Source organism: Cryptotermes secundus, unplaced genomic scaffold (assembly GCF_002891405.2).
Source record: "Cryptotermes secundus unplaced genomic scaffold, Csec_1.0 scaffold562, whole genome shotgun sequence".
In the NCBI taxonomy this organism is placed as follows: Eukaryota; Metazoa; Arthropoda; class Insecta; order Blattodea; family Kalotermitidae; genus Cryptotermes; species Cryptotermes secundus.
Genome location: NW_019720170.1, coordinates 404,958 through 427,264, shown reverse-complemented (window position 1 = coordinate 427,264; position 22,307 = coordinate 404,958). Strand labels below are relative to the sequence as shown.

At 43.7% G+C, this 22,307-nt stretch overlaps 1 protein-coding gene across 1 annotated transcript in view; it reads right to left on the bottom strand.

Moving 5' to 3' along the window:
- Positions 1-15,572: 15,572 nt before the first annotated feature.
- LOC111867711 (syntaxin-binding protein 5-like) overlaps positions 15,573-22,307 on the bottom strand; it is a 311,506-nt gene continuing 304,771 nt past the window's right edge. Inside the window, exon 4 of the mRNA XM_023857785.2 lies at positions 15,573-15,711. Within this exon, the coding sequence (XP_023713553.2) occupies positions 15,573-15,711 (139 nt within the window). The remainder of the gene's footprint in view (positions 15,712-22,307) is intronic.

Here is a 22,307-nt window from a genome sequence, read left to right as displayed (position 1 = left end):
CCATATAACGATGAGCAGTTGCGATTACGAGAGAGTCTTGAGACGGCAGTTAGAGGAGTAGCAGTTCGTTTTGAGACAGTCGGCGGCCAGTGACCACGTGAACACGGAAACTGAGGAAGCTACGGCGTTCGTAGACGTCCCCAGGCTACAACCGGTGAAGATACAGCAGACTGAGAAGACTTCGTACGTGCTATATTGAATTGCAGAATGTGTGAATCAGCAACTGCGCTAGAGTTACTTGTAGTTACGAGTCGTGTGTATAAGTGTGCAATAAATTAAAGATCACAAACTCCAAACAGCCATTTTCTTTTATTCCTGGTTTGACAGAGAACGTATTAACGCTTTAATGCCCAATGGTCACAATAAGTACCTGCTTTTAACATAAAAAAAAATCTCTGCAATTTTCACACAAAGCGTTGTTATGCGTTTCGTATGGTTCCGACAACAAACAGCGATTATTTCCTTAACAGGATTCAGGCTGGTCTTTGCAGCAGAGATGTGATGTGTTTCCTGAGAGGTACGGACTGAATTCTTATATACGAGTCAGAGAATTCCCGTCGTTAAAAGGTTAAAAACAAACTGGATTCTTCTCTTACACGGGTGTCTGCACACAGCATAACACAAACTGATTCGTGGAATAGATGGATTTTGCCGTAGGCCATCAGAAAAAAAACATGGAGTTTATTAAATCTTCATAGCACAGGTTTATGGCCACTTCAGCGAAGCAAGGCAGAAGTGCGCATGTGCACATGTGACATGACATAGCTCGTCTTCGCATTACGGATGAAGAGATCCGACAACAGCGTCATTCGAACTGGGTATCGGTTGGGTGCCACAGGTCACTTTTTTCAACAAAGCCACTTTCATCTCCATTTCGAGTGTTCGTCCACTTGAAGGGGCAATGCAATGGCGTCACCTTCAGGGTGGCAGAGATGCAGACAAACTGTATATCCTAGCTTTGTGTCTAGTGAGCGTACATTTCACCTCCATCATAAATTAACCTTACTTCGGAACATACACATTTTCATTTGTAAGATCTGAGGTTTTCACGGCGGTGAGTATGAAGAATCCCTTCTTCAGGGATGTGACGTGTAGATATTGCGTAAACCGACATTTCGCAGGAACGTATCGCCTCCTAAGCGCCGGTTCACAAAATATCTACAAGACGCCACATCCCAGAAGACGGGATTCTTCACGTTTTTATTTATTTAACGTTTCTTGTTATAACGTGTTGGCCGAGAAAAATATACAACTAAAAATTTGATAATTCAGTATAAGAGACAAATATTTTTAGGATGTGAGTAATGCAACAAGTAGCACGCATTGGAGGCACTGAAGACGCATATAACAATTTTTCCGGAAACCCCTGAAGGTAAGAAACCAGTAGGAAGTACAGGTGTATATGGGACGATAATATTAAAACAAATCCTACATATAAAGTAGGTGAAGATGCAGATTGGATTCAACTGGATCAGAACAGGTCCAGGGCAGTTCTCGCGAAGAGATGAATGAACCTTGGGGTTCCAGCTGAGCGACCATTAGCTTCTCAAGTCTGAAACATGGGGTGGGTTAGTTAGTTTTGTTTGGTTAATTTTNGGGGGGGGGGGTTGGATTTCATGTTCTCACAGCGGTCGTCATAACGAGAACCATAATTTGAGATTCAACGCCGTGTAGTGTGGTAGAAGTCCATAGACGGTTGGCGGCGAGAAGACTGCCTCCAGCTTCATGTCGAAGAGTAAGCCAAAGAAGAAACTAGCAAAACCAAGTGACAAGCAGGTGGTCACTTGGTTTTGCAGTTACTCTTCGACGCTGAACATGGAGACGATAGGATGCTCCTGAACGTTGCTGGGTTTATACCGAACTGCAGGGCATTACAATCTGGAAGTTCTATTTTGTTTCCTATACACTTGGTCGTCGACTTACGACCAACTTCCGTTCTGACAGGTCGTAAGTCGATCTGATCGTATGTCGGCCATATATTTATTAACAATATTTTCAACCTTTCTAATCTTTTTATCATCTTTATAATTTATTTTTAAAAACTTTTACATTTTAATCATCTTTTATTTTTTATTTTTTTGTGGTCGTAAGTGCGGCCGGTCGTAAGTCGACTACCAAGTGTATTTATTTCAACTGTTCCGCACAAGTCACAGTAACATAATTAAAATGCGTACTGTGGAGGAAATACCACTGTAGAAATTGGAGTGAACCTAGTTTCTGTTAAGGTTTCCATTTTGGGTTTGATTTATTCGACGTGCTGTTAGGCGTGAATTGTCCAGGCCTCGTGAATCGAATTCAGGCCAATTGGTAAATCACATCCATTCTGTGCCGTACATTCCGGCTAGTAGTGCAAACGCCTGGAACTGATGTTCAGTTGTTTTTGTTTAACCGCAGGTGGAGGGGGTGAGGCAGAGCCAGGAACGAGTATGAAATAGCTGAGCTCCTGACTGGGAATTGCTGCAACCCGGCCGACATGGTGATCACGGCCTACCACAAGCCATACGTATAGCGTGCCGGTAACAGCAAAGCTAATATCAATACCGCAGGCCACACGGTGGACGGTGTGCTTGAGAAGATGTCAAGTTGTTGTCAGGCACAATGGTCGGCATGCTTCGTATATAGCATACCCAGGTTAACGGTTTCCGAGGCCAGTAATTTAATTTCGTTCCCCATAATTTGTCAGCGTCTCAAAGCTAGCGAGGGGTGTCAGGGTTGACAAGCAACATGAAGTGTCTCCAGCGTTAATATTCATAAGGTGAAACTCGATTTTACTTTCGAGAATGTAGCAACGGAGCCACGGCATCATAACCGACTTACAGTACGTTGCTCACGTTCACTTGTTTTCGGGAGATGCCCGGTTCGAATCTCGGCCGGAACACCGATTACTCTAACAGGTTTCCCGTAGCTGTCCACGATTCCTCCACGCAAATACTGGATTGCTACTTTAAATTAAGGCACCACCGCTTCTCAGTTCTATCGTCCAATAATTCGAAACTATATTGTCTGATTGACTAATTCCATAGCTCTTGAGAAGCCAACAGGTGCTCAGCAGCTCATGAAATTCCCACCGTAGCTTCATTACATTGTTCAGAAATAGCCCGCCACTGGTCTCTATCCTGACCCAGAGGTACCAGTCCATGCCTCCCTCCTATTTCCCTAAGAGCCATTTAAAAATGTTTCTCCCATTTGCTCCTAGGTACCTAGGTATTCAGTAAGGTTTCCTTTCTGCAACATCCCGATAAAACTTAAAAATCCTCTTCCAGTAGGACTAAACTACTTCGAGGTCCCATTTATCTGCGCCTATGTTAGCGACGTCGAAGGAATCCCTACGTCGACTGGAGGCAGTAAAGCAAAACAAAACAGAACTCACAGAGAACATGACGTCGGCCACGAAACCAGTGTACTCAGTTTATATGCACATATCGTAAAATAGTTTTCGCGCCCATGCGCCCTACATTCCCTCCACATCTCCTCACCCTCCTTGATATCACCAATCTGATAACACCCGGCGAACAGTACAAACTACGACGCCTCCAGCTTCCTGCTACTTCTTGCTTCCTCGGCACCCTGATCTCGGTCTGTGTTATACTCATTCAGAACTACGATGTAGACTAAGGGGTATAAACGTAAACTGCAAAGGTTATGACAGCCGAAATTTGTCGACTGCCTCTGTTGAGCATGATGAGGATGATTTCACTGCTGGTTGCTTATCAAATCAGTTGGATCGTTTGCAGATGGTTTTGTTGTAAGGGTGGTTAAATGGTTGGTCAGAAGACAGTTTCGATAAATAGCTGATTGAATGGTTCGGTAATTAAATGGTATTATTGTTACTTAAGTGAATATTCCTACAGTATTTAACAATGTTACACGATCTGCAATAATTACTTTACTTCAAATAAGAGGAGTTACCACTTGCGGTGGGCTGGAAAACCTTACGGAGGAAGCTATCCTAGTACTCATCATGGAATTCTCCTGGAGGTAAGGAGGAGTGCCACGAAAGGAAGTTCTGCTTGCGAACACAGCACCAACTGGAAGTGCAAAGATAAGTTTCGGTAGCTTCTACATGCGAACACAGCACCAACTGGAAGTGCAAAGATAAGTTTCGGTAGCTTCTACATGCGAACACAGCACCAACTGGAAGTGCAAAGATAAATTTCGGTAGCTTCTGCATGTGAACACAGCACCAACTGGAAGTGCAAAGATAAGTTTCGGTAGCTTCTGCATGCGAACATTGCTCCAACTGGAAGTGCAAAGATAAGTTTCGGTAGCTTCTGCATGCGAACATTGCTCCAACTGGAAGTGCAAAGATAAGTTTCGGTAGCTTCTGCATGCGAACATTGCTCCAACTGGAAGTGCAAAGATAAGTTTCGGTAGCTTCTGCATGCGAACATTGCTCCAACTGGAAGTGCAAAGATAAGTTTCGGTAGCTTCTGCATGCGAACATTGCTCCAACTGGAAGTGCAAAGATAAGTTTCGGTAGCTTCTGCATGCGAACATTGCTCCAACTGGAAGTGCAAAGATAAGTTTCGGTAGCTTCTGCATGCGAACATTGCTCCAACTGGAAGTGCAAAGATAAGTTTCGGTAGCTTCTGCATGCGAACATTGCTCCAACTGGAAGTGCAAAGATAAGTTTCGGTAGCTTCTACATGCGAACACAGCACCAACTGGAAGTGCAAAGATAAGTTTCGGTAGCTTCTGCATGCGAACATTGCACCAACTGGAAGTGCAAAGATAAGTTTCAGTAGCTTCTGCATGTGAACACAGCACCAACTGGAAGTGCAAAGATAAGTTTCGGTAGCTTCTGCATGTGAACACAGCACCAACTGGAAGTGCAAAGATTAGTTTCAGTAGCTTCTGCATGTGAACACATCACCAACTGGAAGTGCAAAGATAAGTTTCGGTAGCTTCTGAATGCGAACATTGCACAAACTGGAAGTGCAAAGATAAGTTTCAGTAGCTTCTGCATGTGAACACAGCACCAACTGGAAGTGCAAAGATTAGTTTCAGTAGCTTCTGCATGTGAACACATCACCAACTGGAAGTGCAAAGATAAGTTTCGGTAGCTTCTGAATGCGAACATTGCACAAACTGGAAGTGCAAAGATAAGTTTCAGTAGCTTCTGCATGTGAACACAGCACCAACTGGAAGTGCAAAGATTAGTTTCAGTAGCTTCTGCATGTGAACACAGCACCAACTGGAAGTGCAGAGATAAGTTTCGGTAGCTTCTGCATCCTATTCAACAGCCCTGTGAACACGTTTCCCTGGATACGAATAGCCACACAATAATGGAAGATATTTTCTGTGCGGTCCGTGCTGTGGCTATAAATATATATATATATATATCCCGTGTGGAGGCGGGGTGGAACACCTCCACCGTAGCTCTGCGAGTTGTAGGAAGCGACGAAATGGGAACCCAGTGACTGGGGGATATAACCGGCCCACCCTGTTCCTTGGTGGAGTCTCGAATCTGACAGTAAAATGTGGTCACGAGTCCTGGCTCGGACCTCAGAATCGACTGCGTTGGCGAGGGCCAGCAGCAACTGTAAAAGACATATCATTCACCTCGTCAGAGAGGACGTTACATAAGGTCTATAACAGCAAGTTTTCAGTTGGAAGATAAGATTACTGTTCCTGAGTCTCAGGGGGCTTGTCGCCAAGACGAACTGATTGCCGGTAAACCGCCAGTCATAAATTAACTCTGACTCTGAGAAAAAATATAAGAGGCTTAAACTTAGCGGTGCTCAAGCTCACGAGCGATCAAGTAAGCTGTTGTAGCAAAGCCTGGATAACAGAGGACTTGCACACAGTGCACAAGGAAGAATTTTCAATAACATGCTATATGTGCGATAAGTACACTTAACAAAGGCAAAGCCTATTTATAAGAGTAAAAAAATCTGGTCGTAAGTCTTAAGTGGTTCGGCGGCAAAACGAACTAACTGGCCGTAAACTGCCAGTCGTAAAGTAACCCTGACTCTACCCCTGAGCCGGCTGAGTCGGTTGAGATTTGCAGTTGTGAGGAGGGAGAAGCTGGTAGCTGAGGCCAGGGCCAATTCGAGAACCCAGAGAAAGAAGAACGTCTATTGTTGGAAGCCGATATCAAGCAATGGCTAGTGAAGACTGAGAAGAATTTATGTGAGCTGTAGTTACAGCTATCTTTGCTGTGTGTAACTCAGTGAGTGTCGTAGTTATTTGTAGTTACGAGTGTAAGTGTCCAATACATACAGTTACCAATCCAAACCTTGTCTCTAGTCACACTTGCCATATGACAGTACGATCCCCACCCCCCAAGATCAAACGCAATCGAAATCCATTGAGCAGTTTCCGATATGAAACATGAGGACTCAAAAGATAAACGGACACATCACACATCAACGTGCAGGCCGCTCAAATATCGAACAAATTAACCAACTCCGTGGAGCTGAGCCTTTCTTGAGCAACCACCAGTCACATAGCTACTCAAGAATTTACAAACATTTTATGCAACCCGAAAGTTCATTACCGTGATCACAACAGTCCGCCACTGGTCCCTATCCGGAGCCAGATCAATTCAGTCCATACGCCTTATCCAGTCAAAGATCCACTTTAATATTATCCTCTAACCTACGTCTACGTGTACATATCCCCTGTGGTCTCTATCCTTCTGGCTTTCCCATCAAAATCCCGCATGCATTCCTCTTCTACACCATGCATGCTACATTCCTGCCAATCTCATCCTGCTCAAACTATCACTCTAATATTTGTGGAAGTGTACAAAATATGAAGCTCCTGCAAATCATGCATTTTTTCAAATCTTCTATTAATTCATCCATCTTCGGTAAATATTCTCCTCAGTATCCTGTTCCCAAACACCCTCAGTCCATCTTCTTCCCTTAATGTCATTGGCCAAGTTTCACACCGATGCAGAACCACAGGTAAAACTATAGTTTTGTTTATTTTAATGTCTATGTTTTTAGACAGCAGACGATAACAACGAACGGTAGTAAGCACTACCCGAATGAAACCTGCTCTTAATTTCCTCACGAATTAAATGTTTATTCCATGTCAACATGGCATTGGGCGTCCTCAGATGGGTGTGTGGAAAAGACGAACCCGAGATACGGATGGTGGCTGCGAATATAATGAATAAGCAATCTCATACGGCCAACAAGGGGTAGTCCCCCAGCTCGGAGGTTGGGTGTGGGACTAACAACTCACCGTATAACTGTTTGTTATGAAATGTTACACTGAATCTCGAACTTGCGACGGATTTTCTTTTGGAACGACCTAGGGCATGAGACCCAGGATATGCAATGTAAGGAGTCTGTATTTGGCCCCTTCAATGACAACAGTTGCAAAAGGAATAGCGCCACGTGTATAAGTGACTCGAAGATGGAGTGTGGATTGAAGATTGGATTTATTAACCTCTTCTACAATCAGTGCAACGTTACCGCTGATTTACACACGCACTACAATTCTTCGTCTTTACAAGTCGTCTCCTGGTAACGGGACTAAAACAGTCTCACTGAGACTAAATCTCCTCTCTCACACTGAGACTTCACAGCCCCCTTCTATTTCTTCAAATACTCACTTCCCGTGGCTGTCTCCTACCGACAAATGAACTTCAACTCTCTCGTGTAATTCTCTCAACTGCCGCTCTATTCCCATTCTCTTGACGCTCTCCTGTTCTTTCAAAACTGGTTCCCTTTTAAAGGCACGTGTCACAGAAAACACATGTCACGTGATCCCTACGCACTGTTGTGGTGTGATGTCACTACGCATATGCAAGCTGCCCGGACACAAAAAAAACGGCTGCTGTATTGGTGGCCGTGTGATAAGGGCTTTGCCTACCAATGGATTTACATGTCACAATAGCAAAGTATAAGTTCTCAAGAGAAGATAAACTTATGACAAAGAGGACAGCTCATATAAGGAAATACTTGTATTCCATCAGTTCCTTAGGAAACACATAAAAGTTATTTTAGATTTGAATTCCAACGTGGGCAGAGAGCTTTTCAAACCAAAAATTGTGAACAAGAGTCTATTCGAAATTACTAATCATAATGGAGTTAGAGTACTAACTCTGCTACATCAAAAAACCTGTCAAGAGTACGATGTTCCTAAATCGTAATATTTGTAAATTTACTTGGACAACATTTGATGGAGATACACACAGTCAGATGGACCTATTTTGATGGACAGGAGACGGCATTAAGTGCATTTGAGGTCCACTCCTTCAGGGGAGCTGACGGTGATTCGGCCATTATCTGGTGGTGGCAAAATTAGGGAGAGACTAGGAGTAAGTAAACGAACAAAGTAATAATTTGATATTGAGAGACTCAGTCTCAATAAACTAAATTTCTTTCTCTCTCTCCTTTATTGACAATCAGATTGTACAATATATAAGTCCATGTGCTGATTGGTGTACAATATGATAACTATTTATTGTACACTCTTCATTGCGTGTGCGGGATAAACATCCAGTGGTGCTTTCCTAAGTTCCTTAAATCTGGTGACCAAATTCCTTTGACTCTTCGATTTTGGTGAGGTTGTAGTAGTGGTTGAAGGAGTGGGTTGGAGTGATTTTCTAGTTTGTTGAAGTACTTGGTGCTGATTTCTCGGATGACTTCTATTACGTAAGGAGTTTTTAGATGCGGTTGGATATATATCATGGTACGTTCGTGATGGTTCGGAGTATTTTGGACTGGGCACGCTGTATAATGGCGATGTTGGATTTGCTGGCACAGCCCCAGAGTTCTATGCCATATGTCCATGTAGGCTTGATGACTGTTTTGTAGATTAGTAACTTGTTTTCGATGGAGAGGTGGGATTTTCTTCCTATGAGCCAGTTGAGTTCTTTGGTTTTTTGGTCCGTATGTTTTCTTTTCTTTATTATGTGTTGTCTCCAGTTTAGTTTGTAGTCAAAGGTTAACTCTAGGTATTTGACCTGTTCTTTTGGTTGTATGTTGATGTGATTTATTTACACGGGGGGGCACGTGCCTTTTCGGAGGGTGAAAGTTGTTTGTGTGGACTTTGATTCGTTTACCTTGATTTTCCATTTGTTTACCCACGCTTCTATGAGGATTATATGATCCTGTAGATGAGAGGAAGCTAATGAGATATAAGGTAAGAAACAGTAAGGCAAAAAATGTAAAGTTGTCCCTGTGCTTAACTAATTAAGCACTACACCATGAAGGCGTATGGGGGAGTGGAAGTATAGGTCCACATTTTATTGACCTCGGCACTAGCTGGAGGTGAGTGGTCAGCTTCACGCCCGGGGCGCTTTACCCCCAGGAAACGACCCCACGTACATATTGAAGAGGAGGTTAGGTGGACCCCAGAGCCGGTCTGAACGACGTGGAGAAAAGAAAATTCTTGACACCACCGGGACTCAAACTTCGGCCTATCATCGGTCGTCCAACCCGTAGCAAGTCGCTATACCGACTTCTAAAAAGTAAAAAACAATATCAGGTTAAAATCTGAAACAGGCTCGCAGCTTTGGAGAATTTGGATGATGATATGAATTGACAGCAGAGCTTGGCCAAATACTGAAGAGAATAGCAAAGTGACAGCGAGAGACAGCATATGCTATTCCGAACTGCAGCAGATCAAGCGAAACAAGCTAAACTGCAATGGGTACAGGAACCCAGCCAAATAAATTGGGATGGTCTGAAGAACGTAAAATGTAAAACTGCGGATATTTCTCGAACGAAATGACGAAATATCTGTAAGACAAAATTAATGAGGTTGAAACGGACAGCAAAAACAAGAACACTGGAGACTTACAGAAAGAAACGAAGGATTACCAACCAAGAATTTGGTGAGGAATGAGAATGGTGATCTGTTGGCATATAATTTTGAATGTGTCTCAGCCATTCAATGTACATAGGGTAAGTGATAGAAATACCGACAGCTGAGCTTTCAGTGCCCGAGCCTAGTCATTCTGAGGCTGTAATTGCTTTTCGTAAAGTTGAAAAATTATAAATCTTCAGGTAGTGATCAAATTCGCGCAGAATACGAGTAGATTTAAGCTGGAGATGAAATTAATAAACTCATTAATCCTATTTGGAGCAAGGAAGGCTTGCCTGAGCATTGGGAGGAGTCCACCACTGCACCAATTTAGAAGAAGGGCATTAAAATTATGGAGGCATATAGATGTTATCAACTTAATAGAAAATTGCATCCAACATCCTTTTCTGAAGGTTACGTCCATATGTATGCGGAATTGTTATTAATCATCAGCGTGTAAAGTCCGTGTAGGTAAACATTTGTCTGAGAAATTTCCTATCCAGAATGGACTAAAACAAGGAGATGCTTTATCGCCATTCCTTTTCAACTTTGCCATGCAATTAGCAAGGTCCAGGGAAAACCAGGTGGGACTGAAACTAACGGGACACATCAGCTGCTGGTCTATGCTGATGATGTGAAGCTACTGGGTGATAATAGAGATATCATAAAAAAAACACAAATTTTAATTGACGCCAGTAAGGAGGTTGGTCTAGAAGTAAGCACATATAAAACTAAATATATGTTGCTGTCTCGTCACCAGAATGCAAAGCAAAATCATGACATAAGGATAGGGAAAAGATGTTTTGAAAATGTGGCACAATTCAGATATTTGGGAACGACGATAACAAATCGAAACCTGATTCAGGAGGAAATTAAGAGCCGATTGAACTCGGGTAATGCTTTCTACCATTAAGTCCAGAACCTTTTGTCTTCTCGTCTGCTGTCCAAAAACATAAAAATTAGAACATACGAAACTATAATTTTGCCTGTGTTTCTGTATGGGTGTGAAACTTGGTCTCTGACATTAAGGAAGGAACATAGACTGAGGGTGTTTGAGAACAAGGTGTTGAGGAGAATATTTGGACCGAAGAGAGATGAAGTGACAGGAGGCTGGAGAAAACTGCATAATGAGGAGCTCCATAACTTGTACTCATCTCCAAGTATAATTAGAACGATCAAGTCAAGGAGGATGAGGTGGGCAGCCCAGGTAGCACGAATGGGGGTGACGAGGAATGCGTATAGGATATTGGTGGTAAAGCCAGAAGGAAAGAGACCAAAGGGAAGACCAAGGCGTAGGTGGGTGGACAATATTAGAATGGATCTTAGAGAGAGAGGATGGGACGGTATGGATTGGATAGATCTGGCTCAGGATATGGACCAGTGGAGGGCTCTTGCGAACACGGTGATGAACCTTCGGGTTCCATAAAATGATGGTAAATTCTTGAGTAGCTGCAGAATTGGCGGCTCCTCAAGAAGGGCTCAGCTCCATGAGTAAGTAAGTAAGTAAGTAAGTGGGTTTCGACGTACCACATCAACTACAGATCAGATCTTTCTCATGTCAGATACTGGAGAAAAAATGGGAGTACAATGAGACAGTACATCAGCTATTCGTAGACTTCAAGAAAGTCTACGATTGAGTCAGGAGGGAAGTATTGTATAGTATTTCGCACATCTACTGCTTAATTTTGCACCATATTTGCATATTGTTTCTAATGCAACAGTAATTTCTTCATTGCTACCATATTTTCAGCTTGAAGTTGATCTCATATTTTTAATTTAGTCTCATAAAGTTAGTTACTCCTAGCAATGACTTAAGAAATCTCATATATGTTCAGATTCCATCATTTTTATCCACTTTTTCCATCATAACCCAAGCTTCACTTCCAACTACAGTTTCAAACAATAAAAGAAAAATACGAGCGAAAGACATGCGCACTCCAAGCCGAAGTAAACTGTTCACCTTCATCTTCCCCGAAGGCACTTCTCCACGTGAATGTCTCCTGTCTACCCATGCCCTGTATATGCGCCGTAAACAAATCAAGCAACGCATAAAACCACATGAAGGGGAGATAAGTGACTATATTATGAAGAATTTTACATTCACAAACATGTAAAGCCAACCGCTTAATTAACAAGTAAATTCTGCAATTAATCATACTTATTAATTTAGTAACAAAATTAATTGTTAGGACTGCTGGTTTCTGAACTTTCTCAATTCCGAACAGAACGAAACATTTCGGAAATGGGATCTGTTTCCGACCCCGCGTGAAAATGCGAGGAGACAGGCAACCACTCAGTTGAGTCCATTATAAGGAACTGATGTCAGGCAATGGAAATGCTGCAGACACCCAGCAGCACCAAATTTAATATATCATCATCTTCATCATCATCAGAACCCTTTACAATTTCTCTTATATTCTTGTTCACAAAGTTGCAACTTCATTATGAGAAAGTAAACGGGGGCAAAACCTGAACACACGTTCACATTCTGACAGCGAAGCGAAATGCGTCACACCACATCACATTATATTTATATAACTTCAGCAGCTAATACATGGTGAAATAGCTTAAAAATTTGAACATCATACACCCATCTCTTTGTTTTCATTCCAATTATCCATTTTTCAAAATACTTCCAGAATAATTTGTGTCTGCATTTGTTTCCGCCATCCAAGCTATAATCTCAGCCCATCTTAGCCTCCTTCACTTTGCTGGTACCCTGTATAAATCATGGTTAAGGCACTATGCTACAAGTCGGAAGGTCGCGGGTTCAAATACAGATGAGGTCATTGGATTTTCTTCAATTGACCTAATCCATCCAGCCGCACCATGGCCCTGGGGTCGACTCAACCTCTAACAGAAATGAGTACCAGGAATTAATTAAATAATTTTCCTGGGTAGTAAAGCACGGCCGGCGCGTAAGGCTGACAACCTTACCGCCATCTTTGAGCCGATTGTCTAGATAATGTGGGACCCTCAACGTCTCACAACCTTATGGGCCTTCATGGCCTGTTACAGGGATAGCTTTATTTACTTAGTTACTCCATTCCCAACTCACTTCATGTCTCTGAAGCCCCAGAATGTTCTTTGGCACTGCATTTTCACACACTTGAAATTTATGCGCTCTTGGAATACAGTAACATCCTATTATATATTGTGCGGCTAAAATATATTTCAGGTTACGTCATACCTTGAGTAAGGAACCTCGCGGCATAAAAGTTCCATGCATTTAACGAGATTTCCGGTATGGTGATTCTGGTTCCCAATCGCATGTTGAAAACAGAATCCAGTAACTTTCTAAAGCTGAAGTAACGTTTACGTCACTATTTGATGAGAATGCAACCTTAAACGTGTTTTAGACAATGACCGACTCTGTGGTCTAGTGGTCAGAGTTCCTGGCTACAGACACAGAGGTCCCGGGTTCGATTCCCGGGGCTACCAGACTTTCTGAGAAGTAGTGGGTCTGGAAGGGGGTCCACTCAGACTCATGAGGATAACTGAGGAGCTATTTCAAGGAAATAGCGGCTCCGGTCTAGAAAACCGAAATTAACGGCCGTGGGGATTCGCTGCGCTTACCACGTGACATCCTCTATCCGCTGAAGTTGACATTAACCTCACCGACAAGTGGCGGTCGCTCGGTCGGTATAGTTCGCTGGCGGACTACAGCCCACAGAGTTTCTTTTTGTTTTTGTATACACATGATGCCCGAGAGCGGAGATAAACTACGAGGAGTGGGAGAAAGTAACACGAAGAGTTGGTATCAGTTGTGACAGCATGGCTGCAGGTTTGTTGGCAAACATGAACCTTGATTACGAGGGAGACTCAGTACATAGGTCACAAATGCCTATAAAACGTATAACACGTGATACTAGAACCTGGAAAAACATTCAATTCTCGAAATATCCTCCATCAACATTGATACACATGCCCCATCGCTTTAAGAGTGCGTCGAAACACCCAGTATACAAATCTTTTAACTGCTGTCTCAGCCACTTCCGCACCTCCGTTTCATCATCTGTGACATTCGATTGTCCATGAGAGAATTTCTCGACCCGGCTGTGAATCACTTTAAGCGACAAACACTTCCCACCATAAACAGGAAGCATTTCTTTATAAATATCATTTGCATTAAGGCCTTTTGCCCATAAAAACGAACAACAGAACGCTGCTCTTCGGCAGTATACTCCTTAAGCACGGTCGCCATTTTGACTACTGAAACAGTCTCTGAATAATGGCAAGCCAGTCTGCTACCTAGACTGTTACGACGCTGGAATGTGCTGCTACCTGGTGATGGATATAGAAAACCTATTACGTCTATTACAGCTGTTTTTCTTATATTTGTGACATATTTACTGACTCTCCTTCGTATAACGAGACTTAGTGAGCACAGTACTACCCAGAATTTATCTGCTTGTGCATCATTGGGCCTTGTATTATTGCTTGTATGACTATGGATAGTTTCGCAGAAAGAAGTCCCAAGGATGGAAGGGAAGACAACGCCTAGGCTTCCCCCTTTCTGCCCACTGTTACAGTCCACTCCAGGTCCCTCAGGCCTGTCCATCCAGCCGCTAGCGAGGGATATCACGAGGAAACCGCTACCAACAATGATATGGGCAGAATTGCTGCACAACGGCAGAGAATACAGGGAAGTATGTGGAGGGCATCTGTAACAGCACGTGTTCGATCCTTGCGTATTCTTTTCGGTGCCTCAGTATAACCAATTAATTAACAGATCAGGTAACTAAATAATGAGGGCGAAGAGGAATGCATGTGGAATATTGGTGGGAAAGCCAGAAGGAAAGAGACTGCTACAAAATGTCAAGACGTAGGTGAATGGATAATATTAAAATGGATCTTATGAGAGATGAAATGGGGTGGTATGGGCTGGATTGATCCGGCTGAGGATAATGACCAGTGGAGGGCTCTTGTGAACACGGTAATGAACGTTCGAGTTCCATAAAATGATGGTAAGTTCTAGAACAGCTGCACAACTGGCGGTTTCTCAAGAAGGGCTCAGCTCCTCGAGTCAGTTAGTTATCAGGTAAGTAATTAAAATGCTAATATGAATTGATAACCTGATAGCTCTGAAATGAATAAGAAATTTCCAAACTTTTACGGAACCACAAGATCCATTACCGTGCACATAACAACCTAGCACTGGTGCCTATCCCGGATTCGTTCAATGCAGTCCGTATGCCTAAATCATTTTCTTTAAGGACCTTTTTAATACTTTTTTTTCCTTGGCACTACAGCCCCAGTGGGCCTACCTCCATGAACTACTCCGTTCACTTCGGTTTTTCTAGATCTTACACATTCGGTAGGACTCCTTGGGCGGGTGATCAGCTCGTCGCAAGGCAAACACAAACACAGAAAAACGCACACACACACACACAAACTAAACATCCATGCCCTGAGTGGGATTCGAACCCACGATCCCGGTTTCCAAGGGAGCGAAGACAGTACATGCCTTAGACCGCTCGGCTACCGTGACCGGCCTTTTTAATACTGTCCTCCATAATTAGTGTCTCTCTTTCCTTCAGGTTATCCGTCTAAAATTTTTAATGAACTTTCCGCCTCTCACCTTTGCTGTATGTTTCACGCATCTAATGCCCCACGGTTTGATGAAGCGGTGTTGTCATATGCAACTAATGTTTGTATCACCATGCTGCACCTTCCAGAACCGACCTCTCTCGTACGCAGTTACCAGCAAAATAAATCAATACACCTCCTCGAACGTAAATTTCTGAGTTGTCTCATAAAAGTTTCAAGCATCTAAAAATGAAGTGTCTGTAGAAACATGCAAGTACTTACAACTCGATGGCTTTGTTCCAGTTGATGACGTACCCAGACAGCACGAAGGACTCAATGTTAACTACGTGGATGTTTCCACGTTCCGTGCCGACGTACAGCCATTTGCTCTGTAGTGGCAGGTGGATGTACGTAATCCTGTAACCAGAGAACACATCAACACGTAGCTTTTAATATCACTAGCATTAAGAACGGACTTAGGGATTATTTCGAATAGCGCCGGATTCATGAAGTCAAACTTTTCGTTTGGATTCAAAAACACGGGGTGGAAATGTAATTATATTTCTTAAGAGAGAAGGCAGTAAGATGAAATCTTACTTTAATGGTCTGGAGAAAATTTTTAATCTTTCTTTAGTAACCGGTAATGCACTTTCCCTTATAGCATCAGAGCTTTGGGTGCTAAACGCAACTTCATCTTTAAACTGCACTGAGAAGTCCTATAACACAAATGATAAACGTACTTACGTCCGTAATGTTCATTTCTCATTACAATGTATTCAAATTATTAAAACCATCTACCAACCAACAACAATCTTTATATTAATTATGTCCACAACCGAGAGTCAGTCTATGGATACCTGGTGTGAGCGCTGGAATACTAAAATTAATTAAGATAAGAATCAGGGGGTCTACTTCTCTCGTGGACGTCAATCTAAATGGACGAAATATTCCATTTGTAAATAGTGCAAAATATCTCGGTGTAATCTTCGATAAGAGAGTTACATGGAGATTGCACATAGAAATGATCGAAGCAAAGGCCTTCAGAACATTTATAAGATTGTATTCCCTGTTCAAAAGTGAGCGATTGAGCGCCTACATTAAACTGACCCTCCACAAAGCTCTCATTAGATCCGTAATGACTTATGCTAGTCCCGCCTGGGAGTTTGCGGCAGGCACCCATCTAGTGAAATTGCAGCGCCTGCAAAACAAGGTTCTCCGCACCACTGGCAATTTTCCGAGGCGCACACCGGTCCGCGATTTGCACATGGCTTTCAAAATCCCGTACGTATATGACTATATAACAAAATTATGCAGGCAACAAGCAGAAGTCATAGAAAATAATGAAAATGAGAATGTTCGCAACATCTGACAAAGGCGAAGCCCGCCACAGAAAGTATAAGAGGCTTAAACTTGGCGGCGGTCAGGCATAGGACCGTTCAAGTGACTAGACTGCCGTGGTAGCAAATACTCGTACTATTAGAAATAGGGCATAATCTGCTGTACTGAGTCTAGACTGACAGAGGCCGTGTATACGGGTATATTATACATACTAGATATTAAGACTCAATTGTAATCAAGTGTACATAGTGATAATGGACTAATACTATCGACTATGACTGACAAATGAGAGACCCGACCTCTCGTCAGAGAGGGCATCCCACATGGACATGAGAGCCAAAGTAACACTGCGTCAGTCGCAACGGTACTTTGACTTTGACTTGAGAGTCAGTCTAGGAGGGTTGAGTTGAGAGTTCAATTCTTTACGGGCGGTTGTGGAAAGAAAGCTTTATGTGTAATATTTGGAGTGTGTAATTCAGTAAGAACATCGCCTTGGACTAACCACTCTTGAGATATGTACCCAGCAAAGGCCACTGCGAGCAGATACGGAAGACTTTATTTATAGTTACTGTAATTTTGAGAGTCTAAGAAAATTTGTAGTTACGACTTGTGAACATCCAATAAACCGATTCGCCAATCCAAACCCGCATCTTTAGTCACTGATACACATGACAATACTGTCAAGCGGGGGAGTGACTATAGACGGGGTTTCGATTGGAGATTGGATTTATTGACTACTTTAACACACGACTCGTGACTACAGTTAATTATAGAGCCATCGCTAATCTCCATACTATAGAAATCACTGTAGCACACGCTAAGTCTTTTCAGTCTGCTGTCTTCACCAATCACTCCCTAGGAACGGCTTCTAATGTGGAAAAATTTCAGCTTCCGTGCTCATTTCGTTGCTAACTGCACTAAGTCTTCTCTTCACAGATTCCCTTACAACTCATTGAATTCTCTTGTTCCTGCTGTTCTCGGCGTCGAAAACACCGTTCATTGTTGCACTCCAATCGTTTCTGTGGGAACACGTTTCTTTGTAGAGGCGTTATCCAGTAGCGGCTGCCTATACTCACAGTCAAGCTGGAAGAGGGGAACCCGCTTATGAACTTCGAGGCAAGTTCGAAAGCACCGGATCCGCTATGGAAGCACGCAGGATTGAAATGTCTGTCAGTAAGACAGAAGGCGACAAGCCATCGGCCGCGAAAGTTCCAAAGCACCGGATCCGGTATGGAAGCACGCAGCATTCAAATGTCTGTCAGTAAAATTGAACGGGACAAGCCATCGGCCGCGAAAGTTCCAAAGCACCGGATCCGGTATGGAAGAATGCAGGATTGAAATGTCTGTCAGTAAGATTGAACGGGACAAGCCATCGGCCGCGAAAGTTCCAAAGCACCGGATCCGGTATGGAAGAATGCAGGATTGAAATGTCTGTCAGTAAGATTGAACGGGACAAGCCATCGGCCGCGAAAGTTCCAAAGCACCGGATCCGGTATGGAAGAATGCAGGATTGAAATGTCTGTCAGTAAGATTGAACGGGACAAGCCATCGGCCGCGAAAGTTCCAAAGCACCGGATCCGGTATGGAAGAATGCAGGATTGAAATGTCTGTCAGTAAGATTGAACGGGACAAGCCATCGGCCGCGAAAGTTCGATAGCACCGGATCAGGTATGGAAGCACGCAGGACTGAAATGTCTGTCAGTAAGATTGAAAGGGACAAGTCATGGGCCGCGAAAGAGGACATGGGCGGAAGCCAGAAATGAGCTTTGGCTCAATATCAGTACAAAATACGAGATCTCGACCTAGATGTTATGTTGTAGGATTCTTTCACGAATTACTGGAAGAGCAGGGGCCGGGATAGCGCAGTCGGTATAGCGACTGGCTACGGGATCGACGACCAAGGGGTCGGAGTTCCGAGTCCCGGCAGGATCAAGGATTTTCTCTTCTCCACATAGTCCAGACCGGCTCTAGGGTCCACCCAACCTCCTATCCAATGGGTACCGGGAGCTCTCTCCCCGGTGGTAAAGCGGCAGGGGCGTGAAGCTGACCATTCACTTTCAACTAGTGTCGAGGTCAAGAAAATGTGTACCTCTACATCCACTCCCCCCTTCGCCGCCATGGCGCAGTGCTTAATTAGTTAAGCACAAGGACAACTCCACGTTTTACTACTGGAAGAAGACACAGATATAAGGCTGCAGTTTTGCGAAATCTTCCCAAATGAGTAATCGCCTGACATTGTGATGAACATGATATCGCCCGATCAGGTGAATTTCAAACTACACGTATGTGGACACGTTAACAAACATAGCTGTGTGTCGGTCAGGAGGTTACTAACCCGCACATTGGGGCTGAAACATTCAGCCAACCCGGATTGTGTGTGTGTGGGGGGGAGGCTGTTATTTCCTTATATAGAGTTACCAGTCCTCTATTTCTAGGGGGGGGGGACTGGCGAGTCCTCCCTGCAATTTCTGCAAGAGGATGCGAGAAGCGGCTTACAATTAGAGGACACCAACACTGAAGACATGCTTCATGTAAGACAGCACCTGACCATTTTGCAGCTAGTGTTCGCAAGTTTTTAAGTGAGCCTTTTACAGTATGGTGATATAAAGATCGGGCGTCACTGGTGGCTATCGCGATCTCCAGCTATGCCGGTGATTCCTTCTTTCCATTCTTATACTACTTGTAGAGGAATCTGGAGGAAAGAAAAACTCCAATAGCCTACACTGGGGAGATCTTCCGCAATCTTCTTGAGAACATGGGGCTTTGAAATGGCTTATGGACAGTGAGAAATGCAGATGCAAAGTAACGAAACTTTTTTTAATTGAGATTCTCTGGGACTTTAGCCTCACGACAGTACTGGTCACAAATAATATCATTAATACTGATTCTGCATATTTGCCTACATGTGCGGCGACCTATGCATCTCCATGTATAATACAGTAGCGTGTCGACCCGTTACTAAAGCAACCGCGAGACAAAGAGGTTCCCAAGTCAACGAGTTCACGCGAAACAACAGACGAACTGTTGGAAACGCTGTCCTCTATGCGGTCCTTCCCAAGGGGTTACATAACGAGGGCACTAGCCGAGCAAACCCAACCACATGTGGAGGCAGGGTCAAATACTCGTACATCCCCCGTAGCCTTGCGAGTCGTAGGAGGCGATGAAAAGGGAACCTAGTGCCTGGGGGTATAACCGGGCCACCCTGTTCCTCGAGAATATAAATATGGGGACCTCGCCCTCCAGGTTAGGAGAGTCTCTGAGAGAGTAAAATAGTGTTATGAGTCCCCCATGATTCGGACCTGAGAATGACTGCGCTGGAGAGAACCAGCAGCAACTGTAAACGACATACCCATCCTCTCGTCAAAGGTGATTTTACATAAGGGCTATAACTGCAAGAGTTCAGTTGGAAAATAAACTTACTGATCGTGGATCTCAAGGGGCTTCTCGTCAAGACGAACTGATTGACGGTGCACGGCCAGTCGCAAAGTAACTCTCTGAGCAAACCCAGTGCCTGGGGGATATAACTTGGTCACCCTGTTCCTGGGAGATATAAATACGGGGACCTAGCCCTCCAGGCTGGGGAGTCTCGAATCTGAGACGGTAAAATGTTGTCATGAGTCCCGCGGGAAACAGACCCGAGAGTGACTGCTCTGGCGAGGACCAGCAGCAATTGTAAAAGACAGCCCCATCCTCTCGTTAGAGAGAATGTTACATGAGGACTATGACCGCAGGTGTTCAGTTGAAAAAAATACTAGTCGTCAGTCTCATGGGGCTTGGGTCAAAAACGAACTGACTGGCTCTGGCTCTGGCTCTGACTCTGAGCTGTAGTCAGTCGTCATTCAGCCCGTGAAGCGGGTACTAGGTAAGATTGGTGTGAGATGGCCGCCAGTCTGGGAGTTAGTCATTTGGAGCAAAGAGATCAGCCGTGGATACGACGTGCGCGCGGACGCCGAGAACGCCAGTAAGTGTGTAAACCAGCGAGACTGCTATAGTTACTTGTAGTTACGAGTTGAGTGTATATGTGGTCAATAAATCGAATCATCAATCCAAACCCCGTCTACAGTCACACTCAAACACGTGACAATACAAGAAATTATAAGTTATCGTAAATCTAAAACGCTGAACTTATTTGTAATAGTACATCTATATTAAACAAGAGTTTTCATAAAGGCTCTTCGCTTCTTGACCCAAGAGACAGTAACAAACAGAACGTAGAAATTAGTACAACGAGGAACTATCTAATTTTTACTTTTTACCAAATGATGATCAAATCGCGGAGGATTGGATTGGCAATGGATTCTGAGCCAGATGAGACACATACGAAATTTAAGCTGAAAAGAAGACATCAAACATCAGGAAAAAAAAAACAAACTCCGTGGTTTCAGTCAGCAAGCGAACTATACCGACCGAGCGACCGCCGCTTGTGCCAACTTTAGCGGAGAGTGTCGCGTGGTCAGCGCAACGAATCCCCACGGCTGTTAATTTCGGTTTTCTAGACCGGAGCCGCCATTTTCTTGAAATAGCTCCTCAATTATCTTCACGAGGCTGAGTGGACCCCGGCCCAGACCCACTACTTCTCAGAAAGTCTGGTTAGCGTCGGGAATCGAACCCGGACCTCTGGATCTGTAGCCAGCAACTCTAGGCACTAGACCACAGAGGCAGTCGAAAAGAAGACTTCACTTGGTTTATAGATGGGAGGATGATATTAAAATGTATCTTCAATAAACAAGTTTATGTGGGCTGAATTCATCAGATCAGGGCAAGATTCAGGGTCATGATCTTGTAAGCACAGTAATGATCCTTCCCGTTCCATGAAAGGCGGGAATTCATGCGTCAGCTGAGCAACTGCTAACTTTTCGGTGGCTAAAGTCAATGAACATGGCTATCAGCCGCATTAACTGGTTCAAAATGACAGACGTTTCAGGGAACACCTCTGTCTGTGAAGGGACTTGTTAAGCAATTGAAACGGCTAATAGCTAGACAAGATTTCACTTTCCTGAAGGCCTCTGCTCTACTGTACCATGCTCATAAAATATTCTAACTGTAGATTATTAAACTGTCGCAAACGATGGCTGAAACTTCATTATACAAAATTTTTTGTGTTCGTCGCTGATTAAATCTGATACAGAACTGTATCAGTGTGTGGACGGCCCTTCCGTATCATCATCATCGCTCATGATCATTCAGGCAATTTATATCACAGACTACTTCAGTGTTCATTGTCTAATTGCTACGCTGATTTTCCTCACGACTGGGTTTTCATTAACTACGCGCCATCCGAACAATAACGCCTCTATGTAACAGCAGAAGACACAGTACAGTATGTGCACTACGCAGCTGCAGCAAACGATAGCGACATGTTGAACACTGAAACATGTCTACATACAGTTAATATCAATATGATAGGCAGTAAGAACTGGCGGATGGGTATTTTACTTTTAATTATCTCAAGTAACTCATGTTTGGAGCCGGGATGGGGCAGTATATATAGCGACTGGCTAAGGGTTGGACGGCCGAGGGGTCGGAGTTCGAATCCCGGTAGGGTCTAGAATTTTCTCTTCTCTATGTTCTCCAGACCAACTCTGGGGCCCACAAAGCCTCCTGTCAAATGGGTACAGGGGGCTCTTTCCCCGGGGTAAAGCGGCCGGGACGTGTAGCTGAACCCTCACATACAA